Genomic DNA, 26,884 nt, shown 5'->3' with positions numbered 1-26,884 from the left:
AAAAACAAGAAAATACCTCCAAAATTTGAAAAAATTGGTCTATTGGTTCTTTGTTTGTTTTTCTCCAAAAAGGGACTGGATCTAGTGGCATGTATTTGCTAACACATCAAGCAAAGCCAAAATATGAGGCCTGCCAAATTACGCCGGGTCACTTATCAGCGCCATCCAGTCTATCAAAAAGCTATAGTATAAGTGGCTCCCGGGCTATAGCGTGGGTCGACCAAAGTTTGGGCAAACTTGGGAGATGAATTTCAAAATTTGCTGTTTTGGCGCTGATGATCGATTATTTGCGATATATCTTGTTATATCATATTTCAGAAATCAATGCTCAATAAATAGTTAATAATAAATAAATAGTAAAGAGAGACTTAAGATCGAAATAACACCTTAATCCTTAACTTGATTTTTCAACCCCCTCTGTTTTCTCAAAGAAGTTGATAACATTTCAGCATTTTCAACAGCTGTACCAATGGAATAGTTACAAAAGCAATCATTGCGTACGCTTTTTAAAAGTGACCCTTACAGAACTAATCATAAAACAAATACCCTAATCCCATTAATTTTCGCGTGAATTAACTTCTGTTTTCATGTATTTTTTGCCCTCTTCACTTATATTTTTCATCGGAAATACTCAAAATAATATCCCAGATATTACAAGATGTGCGAAAATAAGAGGCGCGAAAATAAAAGGAACGAAAAAATTAATGGGATTTATTTAAAATGAAAGTTAATGACTTGATATCTTCCTGCACGATTGGCAATCTTTTTTAATCTCACTTGTTTTCTGCAAGATAACCGAGATCAAATCACGTAACATAGCTTTTTCCGTATAATCAGTTCCTCCAATCTGACAAACAAATTGTTTAGGAACAAGGATAAGTGCCCCATCGTCTTGACGACCGCCACACAAATTAACTCCAAAACACCCTTGACCAGCAAGGAAGAATACACACTGGCCGCTTGGTTCGGGCGCGGGCGTTGTCGAACTTTCATCAATGGCGGGTTCATCAGTGCACCAGTTTCTATGGGGACTATATGAAGCACTAGCCCATTTGAACTTTCGTGTTGACACATCGTGAAATTGACCGACCCAAACATCATGAATGTTCCTAAAAAGAAAAATAATTAACCTCACGTTTCATTCTAGCATGAGACTGAAGAAGAATGGCTGAATCGACATTGGGCTTTTCCAGAAAAAAACCGTATACCCCCTGTTGAGGAGGTCCATCACTTTGTGGCTGGAAATGCTGCAACCACCTGGAATTCCAGGCAATTTCAGGCTTAAACCCCTCTGGAATTCTGAATTTTAGTAGGATTTAAAAGGCTACCCCCATGGAATTCCAGTTATTTTTGACAGATTTTTGTATCTCCCTATGGAATTCCGCCACATATCAAACCTTACCCCCTTGGAACGGAAATGGACCTCCTCAACAGGGGGTATACGGTTTTTTTCTGGAAAAGCCCATTTAGCTTTTTATTTACCCCTCAGGGCAGGTGGGGGAATGGTCGGATTTAAAAAGCACCCAGGTTGGAATCTCTTGGTCAAATTGGGTACGGGGAGGTTTCGCTGGTCAGGGTCCCTTTTTTAGGCTTCTGAAGATATCTGACAGGGTCCCAATCTACTAATTTTCAAAATGTGTATTTGACAGGGTCAGTTTTCAGTGTGAACATTAGAAAGTTTTTCCTTTTTTCGTCTACTTTAGTCATTTTTGCTACTTTTTCGATTTTTTTATTTTTTTGAGTCTTAAATTTATCAAGCATTCATATTCGACAGTCTCCAGTGGTGAATCCCCGCCAGCCGTCAAGGTCAGTGCCCCCTGCCGGGCCCTCAACTCCTATTAGCTTGTTCCCACACATTAAAATATATTTCACCCAAACAATATTAATTTTAGTAACCAACCAACTTACATATTTTGTAAAAGGTCTTTTACAAAATTGTTCATTTTCCTTGACCCAATAGTGACCAAATCGCCTCCTTTCGCCATACACTCTTCTCTTGCTGCACCCCAATTCTCCATGATAACAAAACCCTCGGTAGATTCTCTATCAGGTAACCGAGGGGCTGTTACAAAAATGATGGACCCATGGATAAAATTATACTTGCAAATGGAATGTATGATTTCTTTGCCACCACACTTATGTACCTCGAATTTTTCATCATTTTCAAGTTCTAGAGCAGCACAGTCTTTAATTTGAGTATTAGATGAAAATATGATAGTATCATCAAAGACTGGGTTATACCCTTCAATTCCAGTGATATATGTGAAGGTATTTTCTTCTGAACCACCTGATCCATGATCATTATAACCTGTCCAGGCTAGATCGATATCTCTGCAAAAGCAAAACCAAAAATAATAGCGGGGGGTCAACTGATACTTGTCCGGGGGGTAAAACCTGTTGTCCGGGGGGCCAAAAGTCACTTTGTCCGGGGGGGGTAAATCACTGAAAATTGTTATATCCTCCACCCCACATATTCATTTTTTTTCTGGGAAAGCCTAATTTCTAGTGTGTGACCCTATAGATATTTTGCTTGCAACTTGCGAATCGAGTGACTTCCCTGGAGCGCTTCGCAATTCTTATACATATACACTAGTGCAGTGCTTCCAGATTACAACAAGCTAGATGCTGAATGGACCTATCTGATGATGAAAATTAGATAGCAATAAGGAGAAAAATGAAAACCATCAGTCAGAAAATATAGCATTTAGCGAAATTGCATAACGCATCAAATTTTATCATTGATTGTTGCATGGGGGAGAGGGAAGGGGAGTGGAAAAAAATAGAAAGTTCCGGTTGCAAAAATCAGTTTTATTGACAATTGAATCATGCTTGATGTTGGGCATTATTATCAATAATGTTTTTGTGTGAAAAAAAAAAAAAAAAAAAAAGATGTGGAAAAAGTCCAATGAAAATCTGCAAAAACGTCGATTTCCGGCATATTTCTGGCATTTTCGGCCGGAAAAAAATTTGCTCAAAAATACGAATAGGCCATGTTTTGGGCAAAAAATCTGAAAAAACTCGAGAAAATGTCAAAAAACCGGTTTTTCCGGCATATTTCCGGTATTTTCGGCCGGAATAAAATGTTTTTCGAAGATCAGGCTCTGTCACATTTTAGGTATTGTCATTTTGCATCAGTGTGCAAAATTTCATAAAAAATATAAAGTACAGCTCGAGAAATTCAAGAAATACTGTCTTTCCGGCGAAAATAGGTTGTTCCAGCGATTTTTAAGTAGTTCGAGCTTCAAAAATCAATTTTATTGAAAATTAAGTCATGCTTGATGGTGGGCATTGCTATTAATAATATTTTTGAATGAAAAACAACCAATTATAAGGAAAAAGTCCAATGAAAATCCAGAAAAACGGCGATTGCCGGCATATTTCCGGCATTTTCAGCCGGAAAAAAAATTCTCAAAAATCGAACTCGGCCATGTTTTGGGCATTGTTAACACGCATCTTTGAGCAAATAATCAGAAAAAACTAATGATAAAATCTCGAGAAAATGCCAAAAAAACAGTTTTTCGGCATATTTCCGGCATTTTCGGTCGGGAAAGTTTTTTTTCGAAAATCGGGCTGCATCACATTTTAGGTATTGTTATTTTGCATCAGTGTGCAAAGTTTCATAAAAAAATATAAAGTACAGCTCGAGAAATTTAAGAAATACTATCTTTCCGGCGAAAGTAGGTTGTTCCGGTGATTTTTAAATAGTTCCGGCTTCAAAAGTCAATTTTATTGAAAATTAAAACATGCGTGATGGTGGGCATTGCTATTAATAATGTTTTTGAATGAAAAAACAACCAATTAGAAGGAAAAAGTCCATAATGGAAATCCAGAAAAACGGCGATTTCCGGCATATTTCCGGCATTTTCAACTGGAAAATTTTTTTCTCAAAATCGGACTCAACCATGTTTTGGGCGCTGTTAATACGCATCTTTGAGCAAAAAATCACGAGAAAATGCCAAAAAGATAGTTTTTCCGGCAACCATGTTTTGGGCGTTGTTAATACGCATCTTTGAGCAAAAAATCACGAGAAAATGCCAAAAAGATAGTTTTTCCGGCACATCGGGCTCCGTCACATTTTGAGCATTGCCATTTTGCATCTGTGTGCCAAAAATCAGAAAAAACTAATGAGCCAATCTCGAGAAAAGTTGGTAACAGACGGACGGACGGACGGACGTTGGGTCAAATGCTATCGTTGCAGTAATTGGCTCCAAGAATGTTGGCGGCCCCCAGAATGTTGGTGACCTCCAGAATACAGGTTTGACGTAAACTGACGATTCCAGCTTGTGCATTGTTGTACATAGAAAAATATGTATGAGTTTTCAAAACAACAGTGGAGGAGATCATCTTTACCTGCTCTCCATTTCTTGAAGAAGGAAATCAGCTTCTTCTTCGTCTACTATATCTGTCAAATGTCCTCCTCTCGCCACACAATTTCGTTCAGCTTTAAAAAAATCTGCGCGTGGTGGGTAAAACTCGTAAAATACATTTTCTCCTGGAATTAAACAAAGATAAAAATTAAAGATTAAAAACGTTTTCGAATTACACTTTTTTTTCTTTTATAAGAACAAATTTATAAGAACAATGAGGCTCAAAATCCCCCCAAAAAAGAACAATTTAAGAACAATGATCTGAGCCTGAAATTACTCCACTCACACAACTTACGGTTCGAAATACCTCAATTACCCCCAATAAATAAGAACAGGATAAGAACAATTTAAGGCTCAAAGTGCCAAAATAATAAGAACAACCAAACCTCAGAATCAGCTTAGATGATAGACACCCGCTTACCTCGACAGACAGGAGTCCCTTCTCGACCTTGAATAAATTCTTCACAAGACTTTTTCTTCCCCTCGAAACCAACCACCAAAGAAAGAAAGGCGATCCCTAGTAATAATGTATTGGTAAAAAACTTCATTTTCAAATTTCTGTTCAATGTCAGCCTCAATGAATGTCTTAGAGATAACTGAAAATTGTCATGCTTGTTGAGCGGGTGCTTGGTGTATTTATACCAAATTTACCACTCATTTATACATAATCTGCTACAAAAACATCCTTTACCCCACCCTAGTTTCATCTTTCCTTGTGACATTTGTATATGTAGCCAATAGCGGAACATATTGCATCACACGTTTTTTTATAAGAACATCAACCATTTTTGAAGCCTAAAAATGTTTTTGATATGTTCTTGTTTTCCCCATTTTGTGAGTATATTTGCCCATTTTATAAGAATTCGGGTGTCTTTCATTCCGCAAAACCTTAAAAGTGTTCTTAACTTATTCTTATTATTTTTGCCATCGAAGGCTTATGTTCTTATATAGTTTGTTCTTATAAAAAAAAAACCTGTACCTCACTTTGTCTTGAAAGAAAAAAAAACACGCAAAGAACCATCAAATCCGTCTTCAGTTTACATTCAAAGTAATCAGGGTAATTAGCAAACTTCCATCAAATCACACTACATAAAAAGAATCGTGCTTACGAAACTGAAATCCCATGTTACGTTGAATTCAATGACCAGGATGTATGACATCTATATACAAGTATTCTTTTACCATTAAAACAAGATCATTAATGGTTTTGGCTTGAAATTTGATTGAGATATGATCACGCGATCGTGCAAACTGAGATAATAAGAGACAAAGGAGAAGATCATGAAATTCTTTGTTTACATATTTCAAGCAACTTTCAAGCAACAGTGTGAATACACCCAAAGGTGATGATTACACTCGCTTGAACGCTTCACGTACATCAGCAAGAAGTTTCTTTACTAGACTTCCCTCGTTCCATAGTATAAGAAAGCTGCGGCTGGAATATGTACCACATTGTCTTTTCAGTTAATTGCTGTTCTATCTCTGTCTCCGAGCTTTATAAGAACATCAAGATACTCAGTTTATTATCGGTAGATAGTTTTTGAAAATGTTCTCTTATTTTCCTTCACAACACTGAAATATTGTGAATGCATTTCGAGGCACCTCATAAATTTTTGAGTTCTTTCAGCCCAGCCATTTTGTGCATGTTTAAATTTCTTAGTGATAGTGTTGATTTTTCCTTTACAATGATTTTTTAATGCAAGTGTATTATCAAGGGCATATCATTAATGTCTAAAACGCACTGAGAAGTAAGTATTAACGAAAAACCAATAAAATTTACCATTAAAGATGCTACATTATTGATTTCTTGATCATCAAATACTCATCAAATACGACAGAGATAGAACAACGGAAATTCAGATGTTATCATTCCAGTCGTCAAATCATGTCAAACTAAATTTTCTTTAGCTCCGTATGGCATATCGTATCTAGGCAGGATCAAAAAGAATTTTTGAGATATTTTAAATATAAAAAATGTGGGAGCCCCTTTTCTGGCCCCCTATTAGCCTCATATAAAGTATGACAAAAAATTCCCAATTTGATCTGGAAACCTTAAAAATCATTCAATTTTGCTGCAATTTGGTACAAGTCCTCCTTGAATAACAATGATAACATTTTGTCAGTATTATTTAAAACATTTCATTATCGGACGTTTTAGAGCGTCGCCAAACCCCAAAAAGGGCAAAAAGGATTGGGTAGCTCTAGAAAACTTTGGAATGATATTTTTGCCCTAAAGTTTTGCATACCTACCCTCAGTTATCTATCTTGACGAATCCTGGGAATATTTCCCAAAGTAAATTCGTTATTTCGTAAATAATTGTTTCGATGTCTGTAAAAAAAGGGGAAATATAGACGGGCTAGGGCTCATTCATAAATCGTGTAATTCAGTTGAAATTCCCTCTAGAAATTGGTATTCTTGATCCAAGAACAGTTTTGAAGCCTTTCAGAGTCGAAATTCATGTACAAAAATTTCAATTTTCCGCTTTCAGATCCCTTTCTTACGTCTTCTGAACTTCACTGAGGTGCTAAATTAAGGAAAGTGTTTTTATCAAATAGAGCAAATTATCGGCAGATCTACGAGGATTTACATTATTTCAGATATAAAAGAAGTGCTTACAATTCACAAACAATTTTGATGGATTTTCTGTTGTTCAAGATCATAGAAATAATAGGTTGTCAAGTTTTCATATATTTAGGACGAGAAGTCACTCCCTGTAGGAAAAACAAAATTTTTAAGATTTCACAATTTACACTGACAAATCTTCACCTGAAGAGGTAATGTGCTAAATTTAAGCAGGAAAGAATGTTTTCTCGCCTTTATAGTCAAGCCTTCCTCTTTTTTGCCTGCGTAAAGCCTTTGGTCTACGCCTAAAATGTCCAAATTTATATTTCTCGAATAAATGTTTTGATATATACTTTATTTCTGTCCCTGAGAAGTGAATGTGCCAAATTTGAGCGGAATTCAATCACTGTGTGTCTCATTTCCAACATAATTTGGGTAGTTGGGTAGATGGAAAAAGATTGATTTGAGGGCACAAACCTTAGTCTACAAAAAGGCTTTCCACATTTTTTTTCTTTATTTTTGTTAAAAAATTCTATTTGATCCTGTCTACACTTATAACTTAGACCTCAAAAAAATATAGTTTGACATTTTTTGAAAAATCACCCTGTATACATAGCCCACTCCTAATCACTATGCTTTGAGCAAGCCGGGGATTCTATAAGATCGGAATACCGGATTCTTCCAATCGTTTATACAAACTAAATCCCGTAACAATAATCGTATTATCATATAACGCCTATACTACTGTATTACACGCATTATAATCGACTCCAGTTCATACAAAAGCCAGTATAACCATATAGCTATCCTAATTTATCGCTGAAAACCTGTGAAATAATCAGTAAACTTAGTGAATCAAAGATTAAATTACAGGTTGAGAAAATAAAGGTCTTCTTGTTGGATTGGGGAAGCAAGGGTTTTTGTAATTTTGTGCAAAAAAATTGTCTGCTAATCAGAGGGTGTGCTTATCCAGTGTCCGCCTTTTGGAAACCTCTTTTTTATGAAGATTTGATTAAAGTAAAAACAGCCGGGGAAAAAACAGAGGTGTCCGCTTTTTTAGAGTGTCCCTTAATTGGAAGATTCAGACTTTGTTCCTGACTTGTCTCCATTTGTCTCATTGTAAAAAAGCTTCAAAGAGTTCATTGGCATAAAGAAAATTACGCATATCAGATTTGTATGGATGCTTTACCCGTTCTTTTATAAGAAAAAACTATATAAGAACATAAAACTTCGATGGCAAAAATATGATGAACAAGTTAAGAACATTTTTAGGCTTTGAGTACTCTAGAATGCTCATTTTTTTAGGAAAATTGACAGTAGAAAAACTACACCCCTGTCTCAGTGCCCCGGTAGAACTTTTTCCCTCAGTGGGGATGAAAATCTCTATCAAAATGCCAATGGGGATAGAAAATCTATTGTTTCCAGCTCGAAAATTCCAGTGGGGATGGTTTTTGGGTGGAATTTTTTACATTCAGTTTTCAATGGGGATAAAATCATAGAGCAATTTCGCAGTGGGGTTGAAATTGCAGGATATTTTTTCCACCGGGGACGATTTTTTGGCCTATTTTCCACTGGGGTGGGGGGTCCACCGGGTCTGTGACACAGGGGTGTAAAACTCAAAGAATGGTAAAAATATGAACATGTTAAGAACATTTCTAGGCGAATGTTAAGAGAACATCCAAAAGCAGGCTTCAAATATTTTTGATGTTATTTTGAAAACATGTAATCGTTTACAACTGCTTGAAAATAGTTAGTTTATTCATGTTTGAAATAATTAACGGACATAATTATCATAATTTCCTATTGATGATCTGTTTGAGCAATTACTCAATTAAAGAAATGGTATTAACTTTAAAATCCCACCTGTCTTTATACATCTTAATACATCTCATTCTAAACTCACCCCTTCCTTAAAGATGACATTTACACCTAAACTCCGCCTCCACCCTATGGTGCTTGTGTGGACTATTGAATGCTTTTTTCTAGGTTTTTGGGATTGATTTTTGTTAGCTTAGATCTAAATGAATGAAAAAAGATTTTCGAGAGAGTGACTTGAGTAATATTTTATAGTGGCTGTTGAAATTTCGAAGTGATAAAAAAGTTTTATGTTGAACTTTAACTTTTACTGATTGTGACCTGTAAACATTCACGTGAAGCTGGGTTGATTGTCTATGATGGAGAGGAAATTGTGCTTTATAATTTTACTCCAGTTCCTTTCCACTGGTAAGTGTCCGCTTATTTTTTTTATTAGAACATCCAAAATCTTCGAAGCCTTCAGATGTTCTCAATTTTTTGAGTTTTAAGTCTGAAAATTTTACCAACAATGTTCCTAACTTCGCCATTTTGTGAGTATTTCTGTCCGTTTTCCTAAGAAATTGGGTGTTTTAGAGTCCTCAAAGCCTAAAAATATTCTAAACTTGTTTTTAGCATTTATGCCATCGTCATCGAAGCCTCATATGTTCTTACCAGGGATATGATATAGCGTAGCTGGATAGAGGACAGGCGTTTTTTCTATGTTCTATGTATGTCCCATTTTGTTCGCGCTACTTTTCAAGTTTCTAATTATTGTTTGAGCGGGACCAATCAGAATCTTGCAAATAATTTCTCTCGACCAATCAGAAGCGTTGAAATCATAACAAATAGAGAGAGACGGAGCGAGCGCCGACTTCACCAATCTCCCCACGAAAATTACAAAATGGCGTCGTATGAAAATCTGTTTGTTAGATGAAACATAGTTTGTTCTTATAAAAAAACGTGTTTAGCATAAGCAGATTGACGATTTTGACTGTGTAATCATGGATCTTTTATATGTCCATGGTGTAATACAGTGAAAGTTTTACTATGAGTTACTTAGACCCATTCTTTATTTATAAGAACCATAAAAATTTGGCCGAGGCTTGGCTGCTCTATTTTTTTGGCACTTTGAATCTCAAATTATTCTTATCATTTTATCAAGTCCCCTGGGGGGGGGCACTTGATTTCGAAACGACGGTATGTGTCGCGCAAAATTTGCTTTTCAAAATCGTACCCTTACAGTGCAGTTCAAAATGGCTGAAAAGGTACCCTTTCAGTTAGTGCACTATATTTCTCAGCTGTAAAACCTGCGTGAAAGAAGAAGCTTGGGAAATTTTCTGTTTCAAAGAAAAACTGAGAAAATTATTCTTGTCAGAGCTGTAATTATCAGACAATAGAAACTTTTTCAAATAAACGAGAAGTAAAAACCTTTCTTTTTAACACTTGTACTGGAGAGCCTTATCCGAGTGCTTGCCTAGCAGACGAATAAGACGCAGTGGGTGAGTGAGTCTAGACTACGAAAGGGGCGGGCTAAAGGATTCTAGGGGAGTAGAACCTAATCCTATTTGCAGACAGGAACGGGAGACTATGCAGTTACAATAAACTAATATTTAATAATGACAACGCTCTACAATCGTGTTATAAATAAGAAAAGGATACTTACAAACCTATGTCCTGAGCAGGTCCGCCGCCGATCGCTGCCGAAACAACACTAAAGTTTAGGAGGGCTGGACAGCAATTGCTAAGTTGCTGCCCAGTGGAGCGTGGAAGGCGTAGTTGGGCGTTAGAAGGGCGCTAGATACGATCAGTAAAGGTATAGCCGAAGGAACACTTTAGTACATTCCTCCGACCTTAAATGGCTACGTGGGGTCGCGTTTTCTTTGGAGGCGTTCCCTGCTCAGGGCTGACTAATAAAATAATAAAAATAATAAAAATTTCCTAAACTTGACACTTCTTCCATCTTTGCTTGGGGGGATCGGAGATTGGTCGGGGGGTAGCCACTCTTCAGGACAGGTCTTGTGCTTCTCAGCTGTTGGTGGATGGATCATCTTCTGCTGACCTTGGGATACTTTCTGGGGTGATTATGGTGGTAGCGGAAATAGCAGGTTCCACTAATACTGGTGGCTTGATGATAGTGGATGACTGGTAGTGGTGTCATCCCCAGCTGCCTGTGGTGGTGGTTTAGCAGGCGTTAAAAGTTCATTTGTTTGTTTTGAGGTTGTTTGGTGTGTCTTCTCAGCCACCAGTCTCTTTGTTTCTCCTTTGGTGGTCATATTTAGTGGGTCAGCAGATTCAGGTTTCCCTTGGCGTTGGTGGTGTTGGTTGCCATTTTGGGTAGTCAGTTGTTTGTAGAAGTGTTGGTTGGATGGGTGAAGATGAGTAGCTACCGCAGGGAGGGGCATAGGTCTTTTGGGTTCTGGTTTTAGGGGTTTTAGGGTTGGTTTCAGGGAGACTAAGGATTGGTTTGTGGCGTTTCTCGTGTTGTCTTCTTCAATCCCTATGCAAATACTATAAATATATATAAAAAAAATCGTTAATTCAACATAGAATATAAAATAAAAATTTAATACGAAGTGCAGTCCCAACTTCGAATTTCTCGTTTCCTTCTTTTTCTCTCTCTCCTTTAAAAATGAAACGATTTTTTATAGAACTTTCTACACCTTTAAATTTCGACCCGATAAGAAGAGAACTCGAATTTCAGACCTCATTCAGATGAAAGTTTAACAAGAAAAAATTTTAAGAAAGAAAGCAAGTTGACCTTTGTTACAGTGGAATCTGTTTCTAAAAAAAACTGAAGATTGATTGTGATTTTAGGGATAAAAAAATACAGGCAAGACAGGCAAGGCGGAACGATGCCTGCGGTACTTTTAGAATACTTACGGAGTTTGCGTAATTTACCTTGTACGTCATTGCTTCTTTTTTCATAAAAAAATTCCTGAAAGATACTGAGAAAAGGTCAAATTTAAAAATCTCTTGAAAAACTTGAAAGCATATGTTTAATTTCAGGTAGAGTGCCTGGACCCCTTAGTCGACCGTATCCATCGGATTGGGACGTCTTCTCCCGTGAGGGATCCCACGTTCCAAATATCTACGGATACGACGCACTAACCTTCCATCCAAACTAAGGGCATCCGAAGCACTCTGCCGCCTTCGCAGACGGACCTCACTGAACAACCTGGTGTTTAACCTATCGGTCAGGACCCGGGCGGTGACTACCGCCATGTCAAGACGATCCGTCCAGATCCTGAACAATACTTGCCGCACATCAAACTCGGTGGAGTCGCACATCTGGGCAAGTAGGGGAAGGAGGAGTTCTTCGTACATCATGATCCTTGACTCTAGGAAGTTTGCTTCCCAAGTCAAGGATCCGATGATGTTCGCCGTATGGTCCTCCTCAGACTCGGTAATGTCGTCTGGTGCCTGCATCACAAGAAGCGACATTAAACGGAAAAAATTCATTGGGGAGCTAAAACCCTGGAACGTGTGGTTTCCCAGTAGGTGCACCCCCACTGGGTTTTGTCGGCGGACACCACCGAAAATTGGGTGCGGACGGAAAAACACCATTATCTCTCGAAAGCAAATGAAAAAAAATATATATATATACTTACCTAGAACTTCTTTTCTTCTTTTCTGAAAGCGTATTGAGGAAACTGTAAGAAAAGAAGTCAACTATGCGATTATTACAAACGGATTAAAATTAATTTTTTCATGAACCGCAGGTGTCAAACACCGTTTAACTACTGGACCGTGTACTGTTCGTCAGTAGTCACTAGACAAAATCAACAATGCTCATCCGTTAACCCGTTTCAACCTATTCGCATCTATATACACACCAGTTAAACTGCTTCAACTCGTTCGTATTTATAAGCTGTTTAACCATTAAACAAACCACAATAAACAAAACAAAAACAAAAAAAACATAGAATATAAAATAAAAAACGTACACATTACTGTGTTTCTGCGTAAAATGTCCTTTCATCCAATAGATTTATGGCTTTATTAAGCCGTTGGCGATTTAACTGTCTTCGTCGCCTTACTCGCTCTACTTCGCTCTGCCTGGGTGCCGGCGGCTCGGGTACAGGTCTAAGGGTGACCGAGGCATACTCTGGGAAGGGCCGTGCCATGCGCTCTTCTAATGTACGTGGTACATCGTATACTTCTGTTTCTCGGGCAGGGGGTTCGTTACTTTGTAATGAGGTTTCCGAGCCAGCCGTACCCAGACAGTTCCTACATGTTCTACAGCCACCGATCTGTCCCGTTATTCTAAGGTAAACGACGTACACCCCTAGCGGAAGCAGTATAACCCAAATAATCATTCCGGGTATTCCACCAAATATTTCTTTGAATACAAAAGAGACTCCCGTTAGACTATCTTTAACCGCTGTACCTGTCGACGTTATGAGTTTACCCCCGGGTTCCCCAATGGCTGTAATAATTTTTTCACCACCACCCGCGACGCCACTAATGGTATCCTTGATAGCGCGGCCTAAACTTGAAATAACCTTATCCCCTGTTGACCCTGCAGCTTCCAAGACTGAAGCTAATCCCATGCCAATACCCTCGACAATAGATCCTGACCCACTCGGGCTACCCTGTATCTTAATTAGCTCTTCTAACGTGCGTTCTGATTCGGCTACCATTTGTAGCAAACTTGGTTGGTCCATGATGACAGGATTTTTAAGGAATATTTTTGTATTGAACCCCCTAGGAGGTCGTACCAAGTGTGGGAAGAGAACCCTGTCTCGTATATTGCTACCTAAGAGGTCAATACGGCCGCGTTTGTCAATATGGTACGCCTTATTATCTTTTGTTATGAGCACGGTATGTTTTTTTTCGCTTAGTACAATTAATGGACCTAGATCGCGCTAGCAGGTTCCTATCTTCTACCCTTAGAAAGAGAGTCATGTTTCTTTTAGTGGTCACTGGGAAGTGCTGATAACACTTCCCATTTAGTTTCCTACCCCAATGGACTTTATAATCAGGCACGGTCTTACTTTGAACTTACCACTGCGTCGCCTATACTTTTGAGTACCTCGCCGTGTTCGTCCGACATAAGCTTTGTGACGTTGACGGAAAGTTTTTCAATGCCCAATTTCGAAACCTTTTTATGTTTTTATTTATTCGGCAAACCTGATGCCAGACTGCTCTAAAGTGACTAAACATTGTGTCGACAGTCACGGCGAGGTGACCTTCCAGTAGTAGTTGTTGGTCCTTTTTACTTTTTCGGGCAAATTCTTCCGCAATCTTTTCAAAGGCTTCCCGTTGCTGTTTCTCACCACTCATTTCAAAAATTACTGTCTTTGGACACTGAATTACACGCCCGTGTTCTTTTCTGGACCTACACTTAAATTTTCCCCCACCTAAGTCCTCAATATCTACGTCAGTGTATCGATAAAGCATGCTTCGGCTTTTCCGCCCTTTACTCTCTGTCTTTCTAGCTGCCATTTCCAGTATCAGACCATTGTCTAGTTGGAAGTATTTACCTGCTTCTTCTCTCTGTATAGCGCCCCCTACTTTAAGTGACGGAATGAGAATATAATCACCTATTTTGTATGCTCTATATCTCCCTAGGCGGTGAAACGCGTCTCTATCGTGGGTTACGTTGTTCCAAACGACCACGGACTTAGGCTTTTCCTCTGGGTGACAATACATTTGTTTGTATGGACAATGGGAGTGCGTTAATGACTGATGGATATTATCTTGCTTACCCTCCAAATACGCTTGAGTAACTCTTAAAGTGAAGTGATTAAAGGATAGATACTTCGTTTCTAACCACTTACACACGAAATGGTCGTCCGTATGACTAGTAAAAAGTGAGGGGTTAACCTTATACAGATGATTTCCCAATGCTATTCTATTTCTATAGGCCTCTTCACACTGTTTTGGGGTAACTTTGACGGCTGTCTGCGATGTTCTTTTTGCGTCTGACCCAAAAAAATATTTCTTACAAGTCAAGGTTACTTGTACGTGTTCGCAATGGTAGATGGGGAAAGGGGTTTTCTTAATGAAATATTTCTTCACCCGGACGTATATCTCCGCCCTCTCTTTTAATTGTTTTTGAACTTGCTTTCCGCATCCGGCCACCCGATTAATTTTGAAAACTTTCGATTGTCTTATCGTAGAACAGTCGTATAGGTCTCCAATTTCTCTAGGACCCAAAGGGGCTACTCCTATCACTAAGAATGCTAGTAAAAACCATAATCCCCATGTCCAACTAAGAGTAGGAATGTTCCCTGCAGAAGCTAAAACTAAAATCTTGAGGCTCCTAGATTCACCCTTTTTTTTCTTTGACATCTTTCTTTCAAAATCTAAAATCAAATTTGCCACTGCATGAGCGAATTCCTATCGAATCTCGCAACCCACGCGATTAGATCAGCAGCGTCTATCTAGAATTAAACTCTGATCTAATATACAAACATCGTTCGTTTTTGTTTAAACAGGTGTTTGGTTCTGTTCGTTTACAAACACCTGTAGTCTAGCGGCTTCAATTTTCGTTTATCAAACAATCTCTACACACTTGCTGCATTAACTGAAAAAAAATTCTCATTTTCTATTTTCGCGACCAAAAGTTCAAAAAAAACAAAAAAAATTGAAAAAAACTAAAAAAGAGAAAAAAAATATCTGAAACTTTTGGCCCATACTTCGAGTTTAAAACCTGGACGCTTGGGTCCCGAAGTACATTGTCCACTCCCTATAGGGCCCTATAGTGGAATGAAAATCTCAATATTCTCAAATCACATCTCCGTGAAATCATTTACTCTAGATGTCTCAATACATCAGTTACTACAGGATCTCAATATCCTCAAATTATATCTCAATAAAACCGTAAACTCTGAAAGATGTCTCAATACATCAATTTCCAATAATATCTCCATCGAACACAAAGGTAAATGAAAAAAAACCACTGGCGGCTCACCGCGCGCTGGGACACTAGCCAATTCTCATCTAAGATGTGTGGACCGACCTTTCACTAATTTGTTCCCATTCAAGAAAAAGATTCGAGGCGGTCCAAGCTCGAAACAAAAACGCGAGAAGAGAGACAGTCGTTACACGACTACAGCGTCACTCTGATATTTCTAACTTTCTACGTCAACTCTCAACACTCCTCTCATCACACACACTCCTACATCTTGCTTAACAGCGTTCGCACCTTATAGAGGACAGTGCACCCTGGTCTTGTGGATTCCGTTATCAAACTGGGGATGCGTCCTATCGCCCACCCGATGGTTTAGAATCCCGGACCTTATTTGTTTGCTTGGTATAGCTTAAAACCGCTTTTGATTAGGGGTATGCAGTAAAAGATAACCTTCCTTACAGGTCCATGCGATGGAATTCTACAGAGTATCTGGAACCCCACCCCAAGAAAGGAAGAAATCCTATAGAACCCTTTCCCTAGACTCGGGAGTGATTTCTTAATTCTTTAGCTTCGGGTGAAAAGAAAATAATCATTAGCCAGTAAGGCTTTAAGAAACAAAAGAAAGACACTGTTTAATTTCGTTGGGCGCCAATGTACTGGAGGCTTATCCGAGTGCTTGCCTAGCAGACGAATAAGACGCAGTGGGTGAGTGAGTCTAGACTACGAAAGGGGCGGGCTAGAGGAACCTAGGGGAGTAGAACCTAATCCTATTTGCAGACAGGAACGGGAGACTATGCAGTTACAATAAACTAATATTTAATAATGACAACGCTCTACAATCGTGCTATAAATAAGAAAAGGATACTTACAAACCTATGTCCTGAGCAGGTCCGCCGCCGATCGCTGCCGAAACAACACTAAAGTTTAGGAGGGCTGGACAGCAATTGCTAAGTTGCTGCCCAGTGGAGCGTGGAAGGCGTAGTTGGGCGTTAGAAGGGCGCTAGATACGATCAGTAAAGGTATAGCCGAAGGAACACTTTAGTACACACTTATTTTGGATTTGTTTTAAAATTCGACCCTTGCAGTGTAATCTCACAGAAACACACCCTTACAGTGCATTTTGGGATGTTGAAAAACCCCACCCTTAAGCGCGGCACATGACGTAGGCCAGATCATATGAGTGCCCCCTCCCCGGGATCAAGTCTCATTCGTATTGTTCTTGTAAAATTTTCTTACACCGGTATAAAAACAAAAGTTTCTTATAAGAACAAACTATATAAGAACATAAGGCTTCGATTACCAAAATAATTTATAAGAACAATTTAAGGCTTTGCAAACCCTACTTTCTTAAGGAAAATGGATACAAAAATACTCGCAAAATGGTGAAATCCCTGGGAGGAGGGTACTTGGGTAAAAAAGGGTACGGGGATGTGCCGCAGGTCAAGGTACCTTTTTCATCTCAATGAGTCCCAGGTCGCAAAAACACTATAGAAAAATCAGTCCCTCGTAGGGAATTTGGAAAAAATATGGAAAACTTTGAGAAAATTTTGGAATTTCAGTCTCATTCACTCAGGGTCACTTTTTGTAAAAAAAACGAGTTGCACGTAGGGCTATTTTTCGAACTTCAATATGATTTTCCCAGACTGGTGAATCCCATACATGGTATAATATTCACTTCATTGGAGAGCCACTCACTTTTTTCGTGATCAATTTCCAACCAATTAAAAATGAGAAATTTCAAACCCTATTCGCTTCTTGATCCTTCAACTTTTACATCCCTGTCTCAAAGCCATGGTGGAGAAAAAAATGTCTATAGAAATCTCAAAGTGGGTAGAAATTCTATTGTTCCAAGCTTAAATGGCTTTAGGATGCTATTTTTTATATTTGAATTTCGAATCGGGGTGAAATCAAATTGTGAGGTATTTTCTCCACCGGGATGAAATTTTAGCCAGATTTTCCATTGTATTGGGAGTTCCAGAGGGTTTGTGATACAGGGGTGTACTTAAGTATTCCCATGTATCGGGGGAAAATTATGTATGTAATGTAACGTATCATTTTATTCCAACATCATTTCTAAACCCATAGTTTTTGCTGAGCCGTTTCTGTCTGCACCAAAAGAAGTGAAGAAAGTGTTAACTGGGAACCCACAAGACAACCAAGTATCAATCCCATTCACCTTCGAAGCGCGCAATACAACATCGACCGCTCGCCATCTCCGATCACTCGTTATCAGGGATGAGAAAAATCAAGAAATAGCTTACGGCACACCAACATCATTTGTCGCCCGAAATGTATCACGCTTTGAGAACCGGTTAACTGTATCCCGATCGGGAAATCAGTACGTTTTGAAAATACAAGATTTGAGAATAAGTGATGAGGCAAGATTTACTGCACATGCGTTGTTCGAGGAAATAAATGGAACAGATGTAGAATCGAAATATTTTGTTGATAAAGCAATCGTGGATTTGATTACTCAAGGTAGGTTTATTCTACTCTAGTCTCTTCAGCTCAACCTCTATAACTCGAATGTCTCCTTAACTTGTATAAGTTTTCTCGTCCATTCAGTTAACAATGCTTTATAATCCTTACTTTATAACTCAAACCTGAAATTTCCTTAGCTCGAATAAACTTGTGTTACACCTGTTTGCGTTCGAGTTATGGAGACTCCATTGTATTTCAAATTGATCAAAATGGTAGAAGTATGCACTGCTAAGGGAAAACTACACCTCGAGTTTAAAACTGGACAGCTGGTACAAACCTTACCTAACATATTTTTTGAGTTCCTCTTTTTGGTACACCCCTGCTAACATTGGACATTCCAAAGTCATTAAATTCAAATTCCAAAAAAACGTGCATACTTTGTTGAAGATGTACTTTATTTTACTTAAAAGCAAACGGGTGGTTATTAACAACATTAACAGAATTACCAGAATTTGATCTAAAAGTGCGTGGTATTCCATAGGGTTACAGTTTTTTCAGTTGGATAATTTAAATGTCCCAAAAGTTGGATCTCCTCAATAGGGGTATACTGTTTTATCTAGAAAAGTCACTACGCTTTATATAGACTTTGAATGCAGTTTCTCGGCCAAGCAAAATATTTCGATCGGAGTTCTTTTGAAAGTTTTATCCGCATCGAGAGCGCTAGATCTACTTCGCTTGCACATAAGTGATGTAGTAACGTTTGTCGTTAGGCAATGTTTTAAAACTGCAATGGCTTATATGCGGGTAACACTTTCAAAAAAACTCCGATCAAAGATGGCGGATAGAGCTTGGTACAGGGTTTATAAAGGTCAACAAGAAAAGCACATTTTCAATAGGACCACCTCGACATTGCAATCGAATCGAATCAAATATTCTACCGTACAACATCACTCGATTGAATCGATACCATACGTATATTTGTGGCAACCCTCGACCTGATGTCACGATAAAACAAGGTGATCAAGAAATCGTAATTCGAGATATAATCGAAGATTCAAGCGAGAAACATCGATATCGATACACATTTGATTTAACCGATTTGAAAGCGGAGGATTGTGGATCGGATGTTGTAGTAACTGCAAACGGGAATGGTGCAGAGATGGTTTTGACCAGAACATTGAAGTTAGAAGGTACTTAGGTTTTTCGATACATATCTGTATCTATAACTCTCCCCGAAGCTCGTATCTAAAACTCTCACAAGCTCGTATATATAACTCTCACAAGCTCGTATCGCTGCCAATGTACATAAAAATCTCGCCGTGTCATACTTAAACAAACGATTTGGTTTTTCTGTTAAAATATAATATTCAGAAACCAAGAACATTTTGTCAGCTTTTTTCAGTCTTCTGCCCTCGAAAAATAGCAATGTTAAAAACTCACTATGCTGGTAAAAAGCCTTTTATGCTGTGGGTTCTAGAGGACCAATTCCTTTCCAAAGTTGAAACATAGTACTGTATTTATACCTCTCTATATCCATGATTTTCTTAGCGTTACCAGAGGTTCAAGAGGTGGTAGCAAGACATCAAAGGGATTGTCTGAATGTCACCTATAATGTTTACGATGTTGGAAAATGCAATCAAAATTTTCAATACAAAGTGAATCTATTTGATACTGAAGAGAATCAAGTCGAGGTTTCCAAAAATATGACATCACAGAGTGAAGGTAATTTTAAATTTTGTATAATTATTGTCATTATGCAGTAATTTTTTTGAGCAACCCAGGTTGGCATTTAAGGTTAAAGATAATTAATACTATTTATCCCTTAATTATTATATAAGCATCCCTTAGCGATGGAAACCGAGTTTTGTGGGGGTATAACCCTCATCTTTTTTCGATCAAGAGAAATGAACAAAGTTCTTCAAACACTGAACCCTGTGCCTCAATGTTTTAACCTTGATTTGCTGATCAAAAATTAGTAAAGTCCTGTTCACAACAAAGTTTGTAGCTCATAAAATACAAGAAAGGTTACGTGTCTGTGTTTTTTAATGGCGGAGATGGTAAAATTAGCAAAGTCCTGTTCACAACAAAGTTTGTAGCTCATAAAATACAAGAAAGGTTACGTGTCTGTGTTTTTCAATGACGGAGATGGTTAGCTTCTAATTTGTCTAGATCCTGATTGAATGAGGACGGACGGTTGATAAGCACTTTTACTGTCTTCGATTTTGCAGGTCAAAACTGCGGGTTATTCCAAATCGCAGCACCAGCAGTCACCCTGCCGTCCTAAAACTTGAAAATACATAAACTCGCTACTCATAACTTACTAATTCGTATTGGTTCTAGGTTTCTTTCGTTATTGTGGAGTCAACGAAACAGATATCCAAAAAATCAAGAACGTGAATGTCGTGTTCCACCGAGAAGAAAACATTGACAATGTAAAAGTGAATACAGAAAGTTTGAAAAATTCTCTACACCCTGTCATTGAACTTGTATCAACTTCCAAAGAATTCGGTGAGTTTAGTAGGATACCAGTTGTATAAACGTAAAATTTTCTGAAATATTCTTCTAAGAAGGTTTTCTTTTGAAAACTTTCTTTCCTCTTTCCTTTTTTCTTTTTCCATTTTTCTTTTCCCTTTTACCTTATTCGGGACTTCAGGGAAGAATGTATTCTATGATATTTTGGTGATCGCTACAAACAATAGGTTATTAGCAGAAGAGAATGGGTCAAATGTCAAGGAATGTTATAAATGTTATTGAAAGTTTCACAAACTGAAGTAAATTCCCGGGGGGGGGCACTGGGTTTGCGGACTGACGGTATGTGCGGGCCAAAAATTGGCTTTTAAAATTGCACCCTTACAGTGCAGCAAAAATCAGTGAAAATCATACCCTTAGAGTGCATTTTCCCCCAAATTTTCGATCCCTTTCGTGCAAAAAATGGTCAAAATTCTAGCATTTTTGGTCAAAATATCTAGATTTTTCAAGAATTTTCTGAAATTTCTACCCTTACAGTGCATCTCTAGTTTTTCCGACCCTTACAGTGCATTTTAAACATATTGGAAAAGGTACCCTTAGGACCCGCACATACCCGTCGGTCCTTTTGCCCAGCTGCCCCCCCTGGGAGTAAATTAGACAATTTTTTCTTTTTCATAGATAGTGGAGCAGAACATTTGCAATTATTGACAAGTCATGCTGGTTACAATGGGGAAACGGTATCAATAATATCACGTATCATTTTCCCTAACGACGGTAAATCGCGCTCCGTAACGTCATTTGTTATCCATTTTGACGAAGAGGACGTCAGCCCGAGACGTCAATTAGCGACCGGAAACCGAGACGATTTCAACATCGTGAATAGCGTACCGGAGAAAGATAGATACACGGCAAGTTTTGAGTCTATACCTGGAGGAGAATCAATTTATAATCTGACAATCTCACCATTGCTGTATAAAGATGATATGGTGAAATTGGAGGCTGTTTTGTTTTTCGACGAAGATGGAAAATTCACGAATGAGCAAGCACACACTATACTGCTTGTCAGAGGTAGGTATTGAAATTCAAAGGAAAAAAACAATAAATCACACGCGTGTGAAAGCTATCATTACTGCACAGAAATTTTCAGTCGGCGTGGGATTTTATTGAAAGGGCCTCATCCTGGAGTATAGAGGAAGGGGAAGGTTGAGGTACCACTTGGAAGGTTACCTTATTCAAGCTCTGAATTTCTGAAATCATCTTTGGTCGGTCAAGGTTATTGCCTCCGTGGAAGGAATTGGGGAATCGGCTTTACACGTTTTTACAACGTTTCTTAATCTACCGACTTTTTACAAGGCTTATTATTTCTAGCTACATGAACTCGATCTTTTGGGATTGGTTTTTTTTGTCAAAATAATGAAATCTAAACCTTCCAAATTTCTTTCTACCCATAGGGGGGCCGTATTTCTGCGATGAAACAACCATTGAGAATTCATACAACATCTCCTCAACAGAAGAAACACCTGTGACAAAAACATTCGAATTTACTGTCTGTGGTAATCCATCACCGAAAGTGGCTGCATTCTGGGGTGAAAAGCCATTGCAATTGACTAAATCAAACACAAGATCCACCAATGAATTTTCCACAAAACTTTCGCTAAGCATTAAGGGTATTGAAGCAAAGGACTGTGGGAAAAAATTGTCTTTAATGATGGAAGGATATGGAGGATTATTAAAGAAAGAATCGACTTTTGATGTGAATTGTGAGTAACAATGATTTGACCTGTGTTTTTTGTAAGAACTATTTAATGCCTAAATTGGTTCTTATGTTTTTAAAATTTAAAGTTTTGAATTTTGATGCTCCTAATTTTTACGGTTACTTTCTTAAGAGGATATAAGATAAGCCATCAACACAATGCATGAATATAAAGACACAGTGAATGGGTTTAAAATCATCAGAATCTTTTTGGTAATTTTTGACCAAGGATGTAAAGCAAGCCTGGATCAAGTCTATGTGAAAAGTTTCCGTTGAATACTTCGACAAAATATTAGAGTCTCCGTGATATTTTTAAACACGCCATTAATGACGTATCAGTCTACTTCTGACTGAACTTTGCTTTTTGATGATTTTGATGGTGCTGAGTCCAGTGAAGTAGAGTAGAGGATTTTGCCATCCTGAATTTTTCCACTTCTTCCACGTTTTTAAAAAATTACAAGAAAACGAGAAAACAGTCAAATTTTGAATTTATATTTTAAAACCCCATCAAAGTTTATGAAACTATAAGACAAAAACATGACAAAAAGTTATCCCTCGTTTATTGATTCCCAGAGAAGTTGAGTCTATTTATAAAAGTAACACTTGAAGACTCATAGGATTAAACCACCTTATGGTAATACTTTCAAAACAAAAGGGAGTCGTTGCACTCAAAATAATTCATAAAAGGACCCATCAGCAGCCAATTTCAGAACTCTTGGTATGCCTAGTTTATGATGGCGACAGGGGTGACAGTAAGTTTCTACATTTGCTATATTTTCGTATTTCAGTTACCCCTAAGATTCAAAATGCCAAATCGCATCAAATTGGTAATTGCATCATCACCAAATGGAATTCAATCGATACCGGGTTCTGTCCACATATCAGGTATACCGTAGAACCATCCAAAGAAAACGGACAGTCCCATCCTGGAAGTTCTAACTCTACACTGAATCATAACATCGTGTGTTTTCCGAGCTCTACACAGGCTCTTGAGTACACGGAAACCAAAATTGGTGCATTGTTTACATCACTCAGCGGAGAAACAATATCGAGTGAAGTGTCAGTTGTGATTGAGAAAGAACCAATTATTGTTCCTGAACCTCCGAAGCTTGTTAAAGAAGGTGGGTAGAAAAATGATTTAATATGTGGCCTGAGGGGTTAGTGAAAAGTGACATCTGTAGTGTCCAAAATAAAGGAGACAAAATTTAGTGAAAATAAAACCATCAAATACGTCTCCCTCGTTTGACTTGACTGGATTACTTCAGTATGGGAATTAGTAGGGGACCAATCCTTAGGATCCGTGACATCTTTTATGCAACGCAACCGCATGTGGTTGGTTCGAAAGTAGGAAGGTTTTTAAGACTTTTTTAAGAGGGGCCCGCGAATTAGGCCCGGAAAAAGTTTTTAAGGGGCCAAAAACGGGAAATAGGCCTTTTTGGACCCAGTAAAAAAATGTCTTAGGAGCCATTTTTTCAAATAGCGACATATCATATACCGTTGGAAAGGAAATTTTCCGCTGATTAAGAATCAACACACAAAAATTGTTGAATTTTTCAAATGCTATCCATATTCCCAAAGCAATTTAGCTCATGTTTACAAGAAAAAGCAAAATATACATGATCAAAAGTTATATGAATTTCAAGGATTTTTCTATGTATAAGTTTCGGTCCACTTTTTTGGGTCACACTCTATGTCTATCCAAAGAGAGAGTGGGAGTGAGTTATGTCCACGCCGAAAATTAAAAAAATAGAAACTGTATTTTTGACCAACTTTGTTCCGTTCTCACACCATTTTCCCACAATTTTAGGGCAGTCACAATTATTTTGGAAGTTATATTTTTCCATATTCTCAAAGTCTTAGAATCTTTCAAAAATTGGGTTGATGATTTCTTGTCGATAAATTCAGTTTTGAAGTGTGAGAGCGGTCCCTTTACCCTCGCATATATTACCCTTTTCTCTTTCGAATTTCTTCACTAAGATTCGAAGTAGCAACATGAATTTTTATTTTTTGAAATCTTTCATGAATAATGCTGCGTATTAGAATTTTATCGGCAACAATACTGAGATTTACCTTGTTTTAGCAAAATTGACTGAAATTTTTAAATGGGTTTAGTAGGAACATAGTATAAGAAAGCCGCAGCTGGAATGAGTACAGCTGAATTTCTGTTGTTCTATCTATGTCGTAAGAACGAATTTTTTTATGGTTCACTGACAATTTCCATTGTCAATTTAATTTGACTTTTAACAAACTCCCTCGTTGGACGTAATTTTGCTCATAAACGCAAATCTCTTGATAATTCGCGCATTCATAACATCAAAGTAAAAGAAAAGACTCTTGGTTTAAAAGTACTAGAACGTCAGAATGTCAGTGCTTTAAGAACTTGAAGAAAATTGAGTGCCTCGAAATGCCTTCCTAATTATTCCGAAAAATTAATACTTATATTAGTAAATAAATATTCAACCTGCATTCTGTGAAAATTCCATTCGAAAAACAACAGTATTGAGGTGACAGCAAGCATTCAAAGTTTAACATTTGAAAATAAGTTCTTGTAATAAAATGTGTGTTATTTGGTCCTAAATTTATAAAAATTTACTTGGAATTTATAAAAACTTACTTCAAATAAGGTAATAAGTGAGGATAGTGAGAAAAATTTAAGACTTGAAAAGTAATTGTACTTCAATTGAAAATTATGAACACTTTTAAGGTTATGGATTTTGTTACCTTCGACTTAGCTCTTATAAACCACGGAGACACAGATAGAACATCCATTTACGACAAAAACAATAGCGTCATCATTCCAGCCACGGCTTTCTTATACTATGGTAGGAAGTTAATGCAAGGGGGCTCTCAGAGAGTACGGTTATTCCTTACATATTGTATATATCAAGAAATAAAGAACTAACTTACAATTGCTATATGATGTTTCATACTGGCGCGCTCTTCAGGAACGCAATGTATTAGTTTTTATTTAAGGGCTCTGACCATAGTGAATTTTTCATAATTGCCGTGTTTAAAATGTGTTTTCTGACTGATGTAACCAACAAAACTATGGCATGTTATACATTTTCTGTTAGACAAACTATTCCTGAATCTGAAAATTCAAAAATTGCATTGAGAAAATTTGATGAAGAAGAAAATGAAGACTTTTGCGAGGAAGAGTATTTCAACTTTGAAGAGCTTAGTTTCGGCGAAGAAAAAACATTTTGAAAAGTTTTTCGCAGTAGATGGTGTATCTTTTACCGAACAATAAAGATTTTTCCGGAAAATTTTTGTAAATGCTTCTTTGTCTCGAAATCTTCAAAATAGTGGTTTTTCATCAATTTTTCATCCGGATTTTGCTTAAAAAAACAGTAATAACTTTTGACACATCTTTTTAGAAAAATTTTCCGCAAAATTTAAAATAGTTCAATTCTTTGCGGACAGTGTAAAGAAATTTTGAAACAAAAAAGTTAATTACCCATTAAAACTAAGCACTTTTTGTAAAAGAGGGTGATGCAACATATTATTAACATCTTTTTAAAGTTCATAACGTCATTTTTGCAATTAAATTCTTAATTACTCTTAAGGGATTCGATTAAAAAGCAATTTATAAAGGCAATTCTTTGTTAAAAGTGTTAAGGAACCTAAAATATAACTTTATGTTCAAATACCAAAGTCAATTTTTGGACTATGGTCAGAGCCCTTAAATCAATAATTTATTCCTTACATATTGTAAATATAATTTTGTGCAAATATTTCGAAATTCATACCAAATCCTCTTTCATTTAGACAACACCAAAAATCTGATACTATCACCATCAACATTTGACGCTCGTCTTTCCACCACCGCCTCAATCGATATCAAAATTTCAAACCAAATTTCACAAGATGACGTCATGTCAGTAACAATAAATCGAGATGGAGTCCTCGCATCAGGAAACAAAGATTTCAAACTCAGTTCTGTTATTCAAAATCCATTATTTGAAGACCGCCTAACGGCTGTATATTCAGAAACGGATTCTCAATATAGGCTTTTGATGTCAGCTGTTAGTTACAATCTTACCGGTGATTTCACGACATCTCTGTTTTACCAATCAAATGGCCAAGTTTTGGTTGAAAAGAAAATCAACAAAATGGTTGTCAAAGGTAAAATTTGTTTTTCTTCAAAAGAAGGGTCTAGTTGTATAGCATAGATTTGTTACATGCTGAGAAAAATAAAGATTATTTGGGTAAAAACTTAGTGGGAGTTTAATTTGGCGAATGGCAGATATCGCTATCAAATAAGCAAAAAAACCTGTTTTAAGGCCTGAAATAGCAAAGGGCTGGAGAATGTACGGAATATTTTAAAGTTAGCGGATGGCGGAGAAAGTAAATTTTTTCGGGGATTCCAATGGGCTTTTCCAGAAAAAAAACCGTACACGAGGAGGTCAATTTTCGTTTCTAGGGGGTAAGGTTTGAAAACCCACAAAAATTCGGAATTCCAGAGGGTTTTGACCCTTAAGTTTCCTGGAATTCCAAGGGGGTACAATAATTTAAGTTGGAATTCCAGGGGTAGCTCATACAAAAGGTTGGACCTCCTCAACAGGAAATATATACGTTTTTTGTCTGGAAAAGCCCAATAGACGGACATCGATCAAAACCACCAAATTGTTTAGCTACTTTACTACCGGAAGTCTTTCTTT

The 26,884-nt window shown here is 37.5% G+C and overlaps 2 protein-coding genes and 1 long non-coding RNA gene across 3 annotated transcripts; 1 reads left to right on the top strand and 2 right to left on the bottom strand.

Annotated features, from left to right (window-relative positions):
* Positions 1–727: 727 nt before the first annotated feature.
* On the bottom strand, positions 728–5,522 carry LOC136815382 (secretory phospholipase A2 receptor-like). The gene is made up of 5 exons (XM_067071819.1): positions 5,477–5,522; positions 4,789–4,884; positions 4,351–4,492; positions 1,909–2,331; positions 728–1,109 (listed from the first exon to the last, which is right to left on the bottom strand). Exons 1-5 carry the CDS (start codon positions 5,490–5,492, stop codon positions 728–730), a joined length of 1,059 nt encoding a protein of 352 aa, XP_066927920.1. The 5' UTR covers positions 5,493–5,522.
* Positions 5,523–10,317: 4,795 nt separating this feature from the next.
* On the bottom strand, positions 10,318–13,712 carry LOC136815456 (uncharacterized). Its single transcript, XR_010847716.1, has 2 exons — positions 11,605–13,712; positions 10,318–11,232 (listed from the first exon to the last, which is right to left on the bottom strand). It is a non-coding gene; the product is annotated as an uncharacterized lncRNA (long non-coding RNA).
* A 3,247-nt stretch (positions 13,713–16,959) lies between these two features.
* LOC136815381 (uncharacterized) lies at positions 16,960–26,395 on the top strand. Its single transcript, XM_067071817.1, has 9 exons — positions 16,960–16,990; positions 17,666–18,058; positions 18,898–19,191; positions 19,550–19,723; positions 20,342–20,509; positions 21,149–21,538; positions 21,922–22,230; positions 23,012–23,344; positions 25,992–26,395. The coding sequence occupies exons 1-9, from the start codon at positions 16,960–16,962 to the stop codon at positions 26,393–26,395; spliced, it is 2,496 nt and encodes an 831-aa protein (XP_066927918.1).
* Positions 26,396–26,884: the final 489 nt, after the last annotated feature.

Source organism: Clytia hemisphaerica, unplaced genomic scaffold (genome assembly GCF_902728285.1).
Source record: "Clytia hemisphaerica strain Z4C2 unplaced genomic scaffold, Clytia hemisphaerica genome assembly, whole genome shotgun sequence".
Lineage (NCBI taxonomy): Eukaryota > Metazoa > Cnidaria > Hydrozoa > Leptothecata > Clytiidae > Clytia > Clytia hemisphaerica.
Note: the sequence above shows the minus strand (reverse complement) of the source record. Positions and strands in the feature narration are given on the sequence as shown.

Bases quoted from the DNA above. Each gene is read 5' to 3' on its own strand.
- LOC136815382 (XM_067071819.1), bottom strand. The intron at 4,493-4,788 runs GTAAGCGGGTGT...GTTTAATTCCAG, and splicing joins AGGGACTCCTGTCTGTCGAG to GAGAAAATGTATTTTACGAG. The intron at 1,110-1,908 runs GTAAGTTGGTTG...TTTTCTTTTTAG, and splicing joins AAAGACCTTTTACAAAATAT to GAACATTCATGATGTTTGGG.
- LOC136815381 (XM_067071817.1), top strand. From the start codon at position 16,960: ATGGTGAAATCCCTGGGAGGAGGGTACTTGG. The intron at 19,192-19,549 runs GTACTTAGGTTT...TGATTTTCTTAG, and splicing joins CAGAACATTGAAGTTAGAAG to CGTTACCAGAGGTTCAAGAG. The intron at 23,345-25,991 runs GTGGGTAGAAAA...TCTTTCATTTAG, and splicing joins TCCGAAGCTTGTTAAAGAAG to ACAACACCAAAAATCTGATA.